The sequence below is a fragment of the Clupea harengus genome, chromosome 21 (assembly GCF_900700415.2).
Source record: "Clupea harengus chromosome 21, Ch_v2.0.2, whole genome shotgun sequence".
NCBI classification, from domain to species: Eukaryota; Metazoa; Chordata; class Actinopteri; order Clupeiformes; family Clupeidae; genus Clupea; species Clupea harengus.
Genome location: NC_045172.1, coordinates 22,751,962 through 22,766,961, shown reverse-complemented (window position 1 = coordinate 22,766,961; position 15,000 = coordinate 22,751,962). Strand labels below are relative to the sequence as shown.

The 15,000-nt window shown below is 48.4% G+C and overlaps 1 protein-coding gene across 1 annotated transcript in view; it reads left to right on the top strand.

Annotated features, from left to right (window-relative positions):
• Positions 1-15,000, top strand: part of LOC105905650 (zinc finger protein GLI2) — a 100,023-nt gene that overhangs the window by 41,193 nt on the left and 43,830 nt on the right. The window contains 1 exon segment of the mRNA XM_012833679.3: positions 8,677-8,782. Within this exon segment, the coding sequence (XP_012689133.2) occupies positions 8,677-8,782 (106 nt within the window).

The window sequence follows — 15,000 nt, the reverse complement described above, 5'->3', positions numbered from 1 at the left end:
CCGACAGGGATTTTCCTTTCCCTTAGATTACACCTAACGGCCAGGCACAGGCTGAGACAAACAAAGGGATAAAAGCAAGAATCTAGCCTCTTTCTCTCTCCTCTCTCTCCCTCACTCTCTCTCACTCTCTCTCCCCTTCAGCTTCTTTAGAACAAAACCACACTTTTCTTTTCTTCTCCTTCTCTCTCTCTTTCTCTCTCTCTCTCCCTCTCTTTTTTCTGCGGGGAAACACAGAAGCCGGCGCTGCTTGGTTATTTTTAGCTCTCGGCGGCACATTTTTTCTCTGCTCTTTTTCAAATAAACGAGGGCCTGGTGTTTAATTTACAGATGCGCGGGTGGGAGTCGTCTCCCAAACCCCCCCCCCCCCCCCCCGCGCCGGCCCGGCTCCCTCTGGTGAGGTCTAATCCCCGGCGCCCCCCTGGCAGAGGTGCCTGAGGGGTAATATGGATGTAAGCAGAGGAGAGCGGCGACAGGCCCCGCCAGTGCACATTTCATTTATTGTATTTTAATTATCACTCTCATTCACCTCAGCCTTGTGTCCCCCCCCCCCCCCCGACACACACACACTCTCACACACACACACACACACACACACGTGCACACACTCTCACACACACACACACACACGTGCACACACTCTCTCACACACACACACACACACACACGTGCACACTCTCTCACACACACGTGCACACACTCTCACACACACACACGCACGTGCACACTCTCTCCCCTTCTGCAGTCCTCCATTGGATGACACTGGCATTTTATCATCGCAGGGGCCAGTCTTAAAGATAATAAACTTTTGCTTTAATGTAATTACTTAATCTGGACAAACGTGCGTGCTAAGCAGCGCTATTAAACAGCGAGGTGATAAATCACACACACACACACACACACACACACACACACATACACCCTATACTATTAAGCAGCGGGGTGATAAATCAGGGGGAGGATGGGGCCTGGTGATTACTGCTGGGTGTAATCAGTCTTGGAGACCCTCGCCGTCGTAAGTACCTAAATTACACAAACAGCATGCTAACAACACGGCACATGTCGCAGGGAGCGCAGAGAGGCCCGGCCACTGCCACCGCTGCCCCCGCCGCCCCCACGAGCCGTCAGAGCCGACGCCATATCACCCCCCCACCCCCACCCCCACCCCGACTCTTAGTGATGAGTCGGGCGGGTTAGTAGGTGGCACACACACAGCTGTCACTGGCTGCCAGCTCTGGACCACTCTGAACCAGCCATGGGCCACAGGGCTTAGAAACACACACACACACACTCTCTCTCACACACACACACACACTCACACACACACACACACACACACACACACACACACACACACACACACACACAGTGAATCAGTCAGGTGTGTTCACAAGCACACATACACATTTACATACAAGTGTAGCACTTCATTACTAAAGACCTGGATTTGACTACATTCTTGGTCTAATGTCCATTGTCCATTATAGTTAATTACTGGGATTACTGGGCCTTGGGATTAGGACTGGAGCCGTGTATTTTGGTACCCACTAGTGAAATACCCCAGGACATCCCTCCAGGTAAATTAAAATAATTACAATTTAAAATATATACATATAAGCATACCCCGCAATTGCCAACGTGATGAATTCTTTACTGTGCCAATGTTTACTTAAAAGGGTTATTTAATTGGAAAAAAGAAATGACTTAAATGTGATCATGCCTGCTGCATGACACCCTCCTGTTTGGGTTGGTCAGGGGATCTAACCACAGGTTTGGGGGCTTTCGTTGGCCCCACCATTAGACAAGGCCCGCTTTAATCAAATAGAGTTTTTCCACAAAAGTGCAGATCAAAAGCGTCTCGTTTTACCCGTTTTCTGCTGTACTGGAGAAAAGCAATCTCTTTTATACGCCCTCTGCTCTGTGCGGTTCCCCTCAGTCAGTCATGCAAAACCATTACCACGATTTTTTCTCTCGTTTTTATCACCACGAAACAGGAGGAAGAGATCAAACTTTGGCATTTTACTCCAGTGACATAAGTTTTTTATTCAGAGGATCCCTAATGTACAGCATGCCTCCGCGCTGAAGCTGTGACACTGGGCAACAGGGACGTCCCGCCACCTCCCAGGATGCATTGCAGCAGGAGGGCGTCCGTGGAGAGGCTGGCATCGGGCTCTGTGGTTAGGAGGACTGCCAGCTTATTCTGGGGGAATTTCCTGTCTGAATGTAATCCAACCCCACCCCCCCCCCCCCCCCCCTCCATGTTAAGAGAAAGACAGAAAGCTTTTTAATTATGTAGCTCAGGGTTGGACTCTTAAGATGTCGTTATTGTTCTCGAGTACTTCCTCCAGGGGCAGGTCCCCCCTTCACCCCCCCTCACCCTAAAACAGCAGGACTAGTGCTTGGATGGACATCAATCGCTAAATTGTTAGCCTTGAGTGTTTACACAAGCTAAGCACAGCAATGAGCGTTCAACAATGCTCTGATACACACACACACTGTCCCACAGTACCATGACTGCTGTGTGTAAAGGGATCACCTGTCTCATTCACTCTTATAAATACTATGGAAACCTGGGTTAGAGTAAAGTACTCTGAGGATGTAATGTGCCCCGGTGACGTGGTAGCATGCTTGTGCTTAAGTGAATGTTATACGCCTGCGAGGTGACGTGGTAGCGTGCTTGTGCTTCATGTTTGAGAAAGTACTAAGTCAATGTTGTACGCCTGCGAGGTGACGTGGTAGCATGCTTGTGCTTAAAGTGAATGTTGTACGCCTGCGAGGTGAGAGAAAGTACTAAGTCAGTGTTACACAAAGTGACGTGGTAGCGTGTGTGTGCCTCACAAACAAGGAGTGTGGGGGGAGCCCATTGTGCTGCTGTGCCTCCAGACGTGAAAACAAATCTTGTGTCCCAAGCACACTAAAATACGTGTGTGAGTGTTGTGCAGAGACGTTTCAGTGGCTGGGGGACACCCCCAGGGGTGAAGGATGTGTGTGTGTGTGTGGGGGGGGGGGGGCGGGGGTTGTGTGTGTGTGTGTGTGTGTGTGTGTGTGGGGGGGGGTTGCAGGGCCCAGTGAATCAGGTAAATGCGGCTCTTGAACTCTCCAGAGCACCCGCCTTTTGTTCCCCCAGTGGAGCCTGAACAATGGAGCTGTCTGGGTGATAGAATAAGCCTGCTCAGTCAACCCCCACCTCCACCCCCTAGCCTACACACACACACACACACACACACACACACACTCACATACGTGCGCACGCATGCACACACCCTATACACGCCTGGGCTCAAGACAGCTCAGTCACACAGGGTCCTGCTTACTACCGGAGTGGAGGGAGTAGTGAGTGTGTGTGTGTGTGTGTGTGTGCGCAGGGGGCAGGGGTGAAGAGAAAGGGTTGAGGTGTGAGTGTGTGTGAGGAGGGGGAGTGTTGAGAAAGGGTTGAGGTGTGTGTGTGTGTGTGTGTGTGAGGAGGTGGGCCTACAATGACAAACCCTGGGCTTAGGCTGGGTTTAGTGTGAGTCCACATGGGTCCTGCCGTCACACAGCTAGTGTGGATGAATGGGTTTTAAAGCAGACCCTTAGCGACGGGCACAGCAGACCCTTAGCGACAGGCGTAGCAGACCCTTAGCGACGGGCACAGCAGACCCTTAACGACGGGCGTGAGGAGAACCTGAGGGCAACACAGCGCCAACAAAAACTGATGTGTTCATTCTTAGACGTCCGAAGATAACTATTACTTGAGTTTTAGAAATATCAATTTACAGTTCACTGCACATTTATAGAATGTAAAAGTTTTTTTTTCTTTCATTTCAAGTAAAAGTTTTATACAAGATTTAACCCTGGCAAATACTTTGAGAGTGTCGATCGTGGATTTAGCGGTGTGGTGTTGGCAGTGTTAACGTACATAGCATTAGTCGTATTTCTAATGATGGTGTTAGCGTGTCTAGTCTTAGCAGTATTTCTGATGATGGTGTTAGCGTGTCTAGTTATAGTGGTATATCTAATGATGGTGTCTAGTTATAGTGGTATATCTAATGATGGTGTTAGCGTATCTAGTTATAGTGGTGTTAGCGTGTCTAGTTATAGTGGTATATCTAATGATGCTGTTAGCGTGTCTAGCGTTAGCAGTATTTCTGATGATGGTGTTAGCGTGTCTAGCTATAGTGGTATATCTAATGATGGTGTCTAGTTATAGTGGTATATCTAATGATGGTGTTAACGTGTCTAGTTATAGTGGTATATCTAATGATGGTGTTAGTGTTTAGTGGTATATCTAATGATGCGGTTAGCGTGTCTAGCGTTAGCAGTATATCTAATGATGCTGTTAGCGTGTCTAGCGTTAGCAGTATTTCTGATGATGCTGTTAGCGTGTCTAGCGTTAGCAGTATTTCTGATGATGCTGTTAGCGTGTCTAGCGTTAGCAGTATTTCTGATGATGGTGTTAGCGTGTCTAGCGTTAGCAGTATATCTAATGATGCTGTTAGCGTGTCTAGTGTTAGCGGAGCTGCACTCTTTGGCACCCAGCTCGCTGATCAGTGACTTCACAGTTCAAGAGAATTCCAGTGGTGCACCGACACCTAGGCCACTCCTGCAGTGTTTTGTTGACCTAGTTCCCGTCGCTCTTTGCGTCGGTGCCTTCTTCCTCCACCTCTCCTCCCATTACCCCCTCCATAATTCACCCCGGCCGGGGCATTATTAATGGGGCATTAAGCCGGCCAGAGCGCTCTGAATGAAGTTGTTTTGCCAGCGCCCACTCATCCGCCCCATGCAGTCACACAAAGCACCATTATACTGTTTACCATTTCTCAGCGTGGAAAAAACGTCCACCCTAGACTTAAACAGGAGATAGGGGAGAGACGAGAGAGGGATATAGAGGTAGAGAGAGAGGGGGAGAGAGAGAGAGAGAGGAAAGAAAAAGAGGGAATGAAAACAAGACAGAGAGAAAGGGGAAGATGCGAGAGTGGTGTGAGATAGGCCAGTTAGACGAAGCTACTTTCACTGGGGAAAAAGAGTTACCTCTCTCTCTCTTTCTTCTCTCTCTGCCTCCCTCCCTCTCTCTTTCTTCTCTCTTCCTGTCTGCTCAGGCGGGGCTTCTGTGAGGCGGTGGGGCTGCTCAGCCTGCTGCTAGTCTCCGTGTTGTTCCTCTCCACAGCTGCACAGCATTACTGTAGTGTGTGTACTCTCCCTCTCCCTTGAACGTCAGGTGTGTTTTATGGCGTTTTAGATCAATTAAAGATGACCCAAGGCATTTTCCATGACAAACACTATAAAGGGGAAAGTATGACTTCAGCAGACCCTCTGTGGTATTATGTTACAGAAACTCTGCCATGTAAAATGCACAGCCCCATGTGTAACTCATTTACAACGAAAACTATTATGAAGAGAGAGAGAAAAAAAAAGATCTGTTACATTTGGATTCATATGTATGGACATAAAACAGAAGAGACATTTTGTCTCGACGAGACAGATTTTCCAGGCTCCAAGCGCTGAGGTGTCACAGCCCCGTGACTGTCAAGACGGTGACCTCAATGGAACCGGCTAAAATAAACCTCCCAAACAAAGATGAGAAACGTCCACCATCCTTAAACAAAGCACCTCCTACTTAAACATGTGTGTGTGTGTGTGTGTGTGTCTGTGTTTCTGTGTGTTTCTGTGTGTGTGTGTGTGTGTGTGTCTGTGTGTGCATGCGTGGGCTAAATCTAGCTCCGTGTTTGTGTTGAGATGGGACAGGGCTGTTCGTCGCTGTTAGCCGTTACCCGTCCTGTCGCGCTGGGCCTCGGGGACGAGTGTGTGTGTGTGTGTGTGTGTGTGTGTGTGTCCGTCTCGCTGTCAGTGGAGAAGTGAGAGCGATGGGCTCTGAATGACTAGGCAGTGCTGACTCACGCAGGTTGGGCCTGGTGGCGGGCGCCGGGCGCCGGGCGGGTCGGGCCCCTGGGGTCCTCGCAGTGGCGGTGGCGGCGGCGGCAGGAATGGTCCTGGCGGGGGGCGATACGCAGCGTGGAACAGCGCAGGCGGAGATAATGATCCGTGCCCCTGACCCCAGCGCTCGCACCTCCCAGGTCACCCCCGACTCACGCTGGTGCGCGTGATGCCCAAGGAATTTTAATACATTCCAGAGATCAGCTGTCCTCAGCTCTACCCTCCTCCTCCTCCTCCTCTTCTCTCTTTTCCTCTACTCTTCTCTCCTTTCCTCTCCTCTCTTATCTTCTCTGCTCTCCTCCTTTCCTCGCGTCCTCTCTCCTCTCCTCTTCTCTCTTCTCTCCTCGTTCTGCTCCACTGTCTATTACCATGTACATGAAGTATAAATGCAACAAAGCACTAATTAATGCTACAACAACTAACACTTCACATTAGGTATTACAAGCCCTGAAGCCTATTGGCATCACCTTTTAAAGAATCTACAACTTCATTATCAGACACATCTATAACTTTATTATTGGTCACATCTATAACTTTATTATCAGACACGTCTATAACTTCATTATCAAGTAGCTGGAGGGGAGCCTTCCTTCGTGTGTCTCATCTCCCTCTTCTTCTTCTTGTGTCTCCACTTGCCTTCTCTTCTACTCGTTCCCTCCTAAAAACACACACAGTAATGTCTGGCGGGGGTTTACGATTAGAGGGAGCTGAGAGGGAGTCTGAAAACTAGGAATGGCAGCGTTCCCAAAACGCAGCAGCATTCCCGAACGCAGAACCCGCCACCAATAATGAGCGTCAGAGGAGAGGGTTAATGTGTTCATGGAACATTAAGCCACTCAAGAAAAGCAGCGCAAGTTTACTGGAACCCCAGACAAGCGCTCCGCTAATGAGAAACAACGCGTTCCGAAAGAATTTAAGATGCCGAGCGCCCTCATTCGTACGGTATTAAAGACAGGCCTCGCCTGCAACCAAGATCAACTGCGGGTTCCAGTTATCACAACAGCTAATGAAGGCCCGTTGTTTTTTTTTTTAAAAGCCTCTCTGAGCCAGCAGTGGTTTTATGACAGGAAAAATGTTGATTTTAGCCTTTTTTCGTTTCAAATAAAACGGTTGGGGGGGGGGAAAAAAAGAAAAAGTCTTGTAATGGACCAAATATCTGAGTAATCTGGGTAGAGAGACTGTAAATAGGCAGGTCTGTAATGAAGCAGCGCTGCCCTGAAACACACAGATCAGACACACACACACACACACACACACACACACACACACACACACACACACACACACACACACACACACACACACACACACACATACACACACACACACACAGACACACACACACACACACACACACACACACAGACACACACACACACAGAGACACACACACACACAGACACACACACAGACACACTCACACACAGACACACACACACAGACACACACACACACACACACAGACACACACACACACACACACACACACACACACACACACAGATCAGACACACACACACACACACACACACACACACACACACACACACACACACACACACAGACACACACTCACAGATCTGGTTGCATGTCCTCAGTGCACGGAGGCGCCTCTCGTAAAGACGGCTGTGCTCAGTTTCAAAGCAGACAGACACAGTCTCTCCGACCACATCTTCCTCTCTGTGCTGAGTGAGTGAATCCAGTGACGCACACACACACACACACACACACACACACACACACACACACACACACACACACACACTCACGCACATCCCCAGTGAAACACACACAATGTCATACACAAACAGATGCCCTTAAACTCAGAAACACACACACACACACTCACACACACAGAGAGTGAGAGAGCAACCCACCCAAGGGTCCCTCTGTTGGTGCTCTGGTTTCTCTCTGTTTCTCGCTGTTGTTTTTAGGTCGTTACTGCTCTCTGCTCTGTGGTCTCTGCTCTCTGTGTGAAGAGGTGGTGGAGGAGGAGGAGGAGGAGGGTGATCAGATGAGATGAGTGTGTGTTTTCCCCGAAGCCACACTGCAGGGCAGCTACAATAGGCTCTGTGTGTGTGTGTGTGTGTGTGTGTGTCTGTGTGCAGGTATCTGTATACATTTGTGTGTGTGCATGTGCACAAACACACAGTATGAGTATATCTGTCTGATTGTGTGTGTATGCAGGTATGTGTGTGTGTATGCAGGTATTTGTGTGTGTGTGTGTGTGTGTGTGTGTGTGTGTGTGTGTGGCAGGGCTGTATCTGTGTCAGTATGGCGCTACGGCAGAGGAAGGCTTCTCCCAGCCGTGTCAGCTCCGGTTTGTGTTGGGCTGCCAGTCTTCCCTCACACACACACACACACACACAGACAGACATACACACACACACACAGACACACGCACACACTCCATCAGTTCGCTTAGTTCAAAGAGCGCTTAGCTGCAGGTCTTTGTCAAAAGCCCAGTTGGATATCTTTTATGTTGGAGATGTAGGATTTCTTGGGATGACTTTGATTATTTATTTATCCCACTTCTCCTGTGTGATAGTGCCCTTTCTGTTACACCAAACTGCTCGGACCGCTCTGAAATTCATGTTACTTTATTGTAGCCCTTTCGCCTTTGAATTTTATTTCTCTGAAAAAATAAAAAATTCAGGCACGGATTTTTCTGAAGTTTCCCTTTTTTGTTTCTTTCCATCCCTCCCTCTCTCTCTCTCTCTCTCTCTCTATCTCTCTCTCTCTGCCTCTCTCCTCTTTCCCGTACAGCCCCCCAGCACATGTTCCCGACGTTCCACACTCCCATTCCGATCGACATGCGTCACCACGAGGGCCGCTACCACTACGAGCCCCACGCCCTCCATGCCATGCACGGGTAAGTCTGCCGCACCGTTGGGGTGCCACACACACACACACACACACACCCTTCTCTCATACTTTACAACACGCCCATCTTACCTCCGCACCGTTGGGGTGCCACACACACACACACACACACCCTTCTCTCGTACTTTACAACACGTCCATCTTACCTCAGCACCGTTGGGGTGCAACACACACACACACACACACCATTCTCTCATACTTCACAACACGTCCATCCACAGAGGAGCACAACCCGTGCAGAGAGCCTGTGTAAAAGAACGAACAAGAATACTTTGAGCTGGTTCCTCAATTTCACCTCTTTTTTATTTCCATTGACAAGAGGCGGCTATTTGAGATATTTTCAGACCTTCATTCTAATATCAACAAAGTTAAAATGAAAATAAAAATGAAAAGATACCCTTGGGATGTGTATAGTTTTGCCCAAGCCAGCTGAGCGCAGCCTTTAGAACAGCCTGCCCAAGTGCTTCATATTCATCAAACAGCCAGCCAGCTCCTTAGTACAGACAGGTGAACCACATTTCTTGCCTAATGAAAACTCAATGTCAGTAAAAAAAAAGGGAGAACGTTAACATTTCTCCTCTCATCTCCTTTTTCCTTAACTCTCTTTTTTATTACACGGGCTAAGCTTTCGTGATTTGGCTCGAATCAGCAGCTAGGAGACCAAGGCCAACAGCCATACTCTTTCAATTAGCTCCACAGTACAGTAAGGCATTAATCACGTGTGTGTAGAGGGGTTACATACACACACTCACACACACACACACACGCACGCACGCACACACACACACACACACGCACACACACACACACTCACACACACACACACACTCACACACACACACACACACTCATACACACACTCACACACACGCCCGCGCAGTCATTCGCTCCCACCAGAAGTACCCAGCTACACGCATTGGCCTATCGGGCCACCGAGACGTCAATCTGTCATAGTCACACACACTGCCCTGAAGCCATCACTGTTGTAAAAACTCATTTAATGTCCAACGCATCTGTGTTTAACACTGTGCTATTTCGGTATTTCTGTATACTTTGAATCCTCGCAAAACTTTATGGCAAATTGTTTCGTCTAGAAATGTTTGTTCAGCTTCTTCTTCTTTTTTTTTTTTTTTTGCTCTTTAGTTGCTTGTTTATTTTTCATCGGTTTAACGAAAGAGTATACATATTTTTTTTCTTTTTTCTCTTTTTCTTAGTCTTCAGGAAGAGAAAGTGTGTCGGTTCAGCGGTAGGTTTATCTTAAAAAGCGGGCTAGTGAATAAATCAATAGAGTTCTGGATGTAGTTGCTCTTACATTTAAATTCACAGATTTGATGGTGATGCATACGGTGTGCCCGGCGCCGGCCTCCCCATTCATCACGCTCGGGCTGAGAGCAGGGGGAAAAACCTGTCTCACTACTCGGCCACCTTGATTAATGTGATTTGATCTTGACAGTGCACCCCTAATTCATCAAGACCTTGATCTAGCTGTCTTTTCCTCGCGCCCAAGCCAAATTCATCTAATTACGGCAACATTGCGCAGCAAATTAACGGTGCTGTCATTTGTCCCCGACGCTGGCACTCTGTTACGCGCTCCTGGCAGCGGGGGTCAGAGGTCGGCTCCGTGATTGTCTAACATGACATCCCCATACATTGCTCTCTATCATTGTTTGCATATAGCGTAATGAGGGCGCTGGTTATTTTGTCAGGGCTGACAGTGCAGAGTACACCCCACAGGGTTCTTCCTCTTCATCTTTATTCCACGGAACAAGAGGGCAGCTTTGCTCTTCTGAGGTTTTTTTCTTCTTCTTTTTTATGTCATTTCTTTTTTTTTTGTTCAGTGGTGCTGTGGAATGACAGCAGTCCCAGAATGCAGTGATTCATCTCATCAGAGAGCATGCTGGGAAAAAAGGCCCCGTGTGAGAGAACACCTACTCTAGTGAAGATGAGGTGACACAGGGACAGAGAGTGGAGAGAGAGAAAGAGGGATAGAGAGAGAGAGAGAGAGAGAGAGAGAGGTGGGGGGAGTGAAGGAAAGAGAGATGAGTAGATAGAGGGATAAAAAAGAAGAAAGAGAGAGAGGTGGGGAGAGAGAGCGAGAGGGAGGGAGAAAAGAAGAAAGCAAGTGAGAGGGAGGGAGAAAAGAGGATGATACATGGTAGAGAGGGGAGAGAGAAAAATAGACTTTTAAAACGCTTTCAAAAACCAAAACAATTTAACTGGCGATGTAGATTGAAGATAGAGGGAAAGAGGGATAGAGAGAGAGAGAGAGAGAGAGATGGGAGACAGAGAGAGACAGCAGAGTGCCTGGAACAGAGAGCCACCCACTCCTCTCCCAGGGTGACACACTCTCTTCCTGCCCCTGCCTCGCTGCTGTGTGTCAGAGCCTCAGATCTGGCCTCAGATCCCCCTGACTGCAGTGAAGGGAGCGTCCTCACGTCGCCCCGCTGACAGCACCCCCTCCCATCTCCATGTGTTGCTTAATAAAGACCAGCCTAAACCTCACAGCCTTACACCCAGGACTTAAAGACTCGAGTCTCGCAGGGACAGACGGGCCTGTTTGGGTCTGTGTGATGAGCATACGCAGTCTGGGCTGAATTTAAGGTGTTGGATTGTGGTGAAAGCTGACTGAGAGAAGAGTGAGAGAAGAGTGAGAGAAGACTGAGAGAAGAGTGAGAGAAGAGTGACGGAGAGAAGAGTGAGAGAAGAGTGAGAGAAGAGTGACTGAGAGAAGAGTGAGAGAAGAGTGACTGAGAGAAGAGTGACTGAGAGAAGAGTGAGAGAAGAGTGAGAGAAGACTGAGAGAAGACTGACAGAAGAGTGAGAGAAGAGTGAGAGAAGAGTGACTGAGAGAAGAGTGAGAGAAGAGTGACTGAGAGAAGAGTGAGAGAAGAGTGACTGGGAGAAGAGTGACTGAGAGAAGAGTGAGAGAAGAGTGAGAGAAGAGTGACTGAGAGAAGAGTGAGAGAAGAGTGAGAGAAGACTGAGAGAAGAGTGAGAGAAGAGTGACTGAGAGAAGACTGAGAGAAGAGTGAGAGAAGAGTGAGAGAAGAGTGACTGAGAGAAGACTGAGAGAAGAGTGACTGAGAGAAGAGTGACTGAGAGAAGAGTGAGAGAAGAGTGAGAGAAGAGTGACTGAGAGAAGAGTGACTGAGAGAAGAGTGAGAGAAGAGTGACTGAGAGAAGAGTGAGAGAAGAGTGAGAGAAGAGTGACTGAGAGAAGAGTGAGAGAAGAGTGAGAGAAGAGTGAGAGAAGAGTGACTGAGAGAAGACTGAGAGAAGAGTGAGAGAAGAGTGAGAGAAAACTGACTGAGAGTAGGCTTAATCTACTGCTCTCTGAACAAATTAAACCCTGAACAGACATAACCTTGAACAGACATAACCTTGAACAGGCATAACCTTGAACAGACATAACCCTGAACAGACATAACCTTGAACAGACATAACCTTGAACAGGCATAACCTTGAACAGACATAACCCTGAACAGACATAACCTTGAACAGACATAACCTTGAACAGGCATAACCCTAAACAGACATAACCTTGAACAGACATAACCTTGAAAAGACATGAACCCTGAACAGAATGGTGTGCCAAAGAGGGAAAAAAACAGCAAAAGTTTTGTATGAGTTCCTCCTAAGGATAAAAGCAACGTTTGCTTCAAGGAATATTTCCCACTGAACCTAGTTTTTTTTCCAGTCACAGTTATTGAACTAGTTTAACTTCCTTGTGACTCGCTTTCTTCGAAGTTCTTTCAATACATTTTTCACATTCCACACAAGTGGACTTACACATTACTTACTTTTGTCTGTGAATATGTCTCATCTGCACCCAAAACAAAGGCCAATTAATCTAAGCTATGCACCGCAGACAGCATCAGAATGCGTCGATTATAAATAAACCCCGAAACAAGAAGAAGTATTCTGATTTCTATCCAGGGCAAGTGTGAAGCAGCCCAGTCTAATTTAACTGATGCGCTATTCCATCCTTGGCGAGTCGGCGGTGACTGCAGCACAGAAGAATATAGCCCAAGCAATCAGCTATTCATCAAACGTTATTGCAAAATGATCACTGCATGTGACAGCACGGTACAGGTAGCTGTGCCAGGGAGCGAGAAGAAAAATCACACAATCGGATCACAATGTCCCAAATTCTGGTTCCTATCTAGGTCGTTATGAGCTCTTTGTGTTTGGTGGCAGAGCGGGAGAAAAAGCAGGAAGTATTGTTCTGTTGAACTTTGGGACGGGGAGGCGGAGGCGGAGGTGGTGGTGGAGGCGGCGGCGGCCTCCTTGTGACGTGAAGGCTTCTTACACACACACACACACACACACACACACACACACACACACACACACACACACTCACACACACCACACACTCACACACACACACACTCACACTCACACACACACACACTCACACTCACACTCACACACACCACACACTCACACACACACACACTCACACTCACACACACACACACTCACGATGTGAAGGCTTCTTAAAACCTACAGGAGGAGCGTGCCCATGTTCCCCAGTGTGGACAGTGTCATTTGTCTAAATCAGAGCACTAGCCCCAAGGCACAGACAAGTGTGTGTGTTGTCCTGTTATTCATCTACTTTGTGTGTGTGTGTGTGTGTGTGTGTGTGTGAGAGTGAGTGTGTATATGTTTGTGTGGGGGTGAGGCAAGGCCAAAAACAAAAAACCTAGAGAAAAAGAGAAAAAGGCCCCCCCCTCCCCCCTCTCCCACCCCCCCACACACACACACCTATCTATATCTCTATCTCCCCATAGTCAGTCAGCAGTTAAACAGACAGCAATGAATCCAACAACACGAGGATTAAAAAACTCCAGTAACAGACCACAGAATAGATCTAGGGGTACCATCAGATTTAAAAACTCCAGTAACAGACCGCAGATCAGATCTAGGGGTACCATCAGATTTAAGAACTCCAGTAACAGACCGCAGATCAGATCTAGGGGTACCATCAGATTTAAAAACTCCAGTAACAGACCGCAGATCAGATCTAGGGGTACCATCAGATAAAAAAAATAAAAAACAAAAAGCGCCCCTTCTACCCCCCTCCCCGTCTCAGTTTTACCAGAGTGCTCGGACAATAGGTGAGAGTGGGCACCTGACTGCGCTGGCACGGGTCCGAACAGGTGCTCTGTCCATCTGGTTGGGCACAAAAGGCGCCGGGTGACATGGCCGGGGCTTACAATGCCTCCTGACAGGTGTCCGCTGGTCTGTCTGCGCAGACAATAGGCTGGCGTCTCTCAGTGATCTCCCCGAAAAAAAAAAAAGAAGAGGGAAACAAATCCTGAATGGAAACTGGGCGCTGGAGGTGTGAACTGCGCCCCACCCCCCCTGCGCCCCCCTGCTGAGAGGCAGGCACAGCACTAATGAACCCAAATTCAGCACGGACATTTCACACAATGATCAATGTCACAATTATACATCATGACTGGTATTAAAATGACATTCAGAACAACAACGACAGAAGCGGTTAGCGCCGCGGCTGTCCCCAAAACAATAGATATTAACCAGAGAATGCGCCGCAAGGTATCAATTTAGTCATGTCCCAAACGCAAAACACAGTGTACCAGTCTATTCAACACCCCATATGGAGCAATTAGTTAGAGGTATTTTTCCCCTCCATCTCTCTCTCTCTCTCGCTCTCTCCCTCATCTCTCTCTCTCCATCTCTCTCTCTCTCTCTCTCTCCATCTCTCCCTCCATCTCTTTCCCTCTCTCTCTCTCTCTCCATCTCTTTCCCTCTCTCTCTCTCTCCATCTCTCTCTCCATCTCTCTCTCTGGCAGTGGATGGGTCTGTTTGTTTGAATGGATGAGCATAAAAGCTTCAGGAGCATTAAGCTGTGGTCTGGCACGGAGCGAAGGATGCCTGCTGACTGGGCATCCTCTTGTCTGGGCAGTATGGTATGGCTGGGGGGGGGGGGGGGTGGTGGGTCTCGTTCCTCTGGGGGGGGTCGGAGGTGAGAATCCCCCCACCCCTGTGATCTCACGTTCGGCCTGGCGCCAAAGTTCAGGTTATGCTTCAGTGCTCAGCTTTGTGGGGCCGATCGCCATGCCAACCCCTTATCCCACTGGCACCCAACCGAGAACCCCCCCCCCCCCCCCAACCCCCCCTTTCTATACAGCTTTAAGCATGAGCTTTTCTGTGGGTTTTCAACATTTGTGTCCATGACAT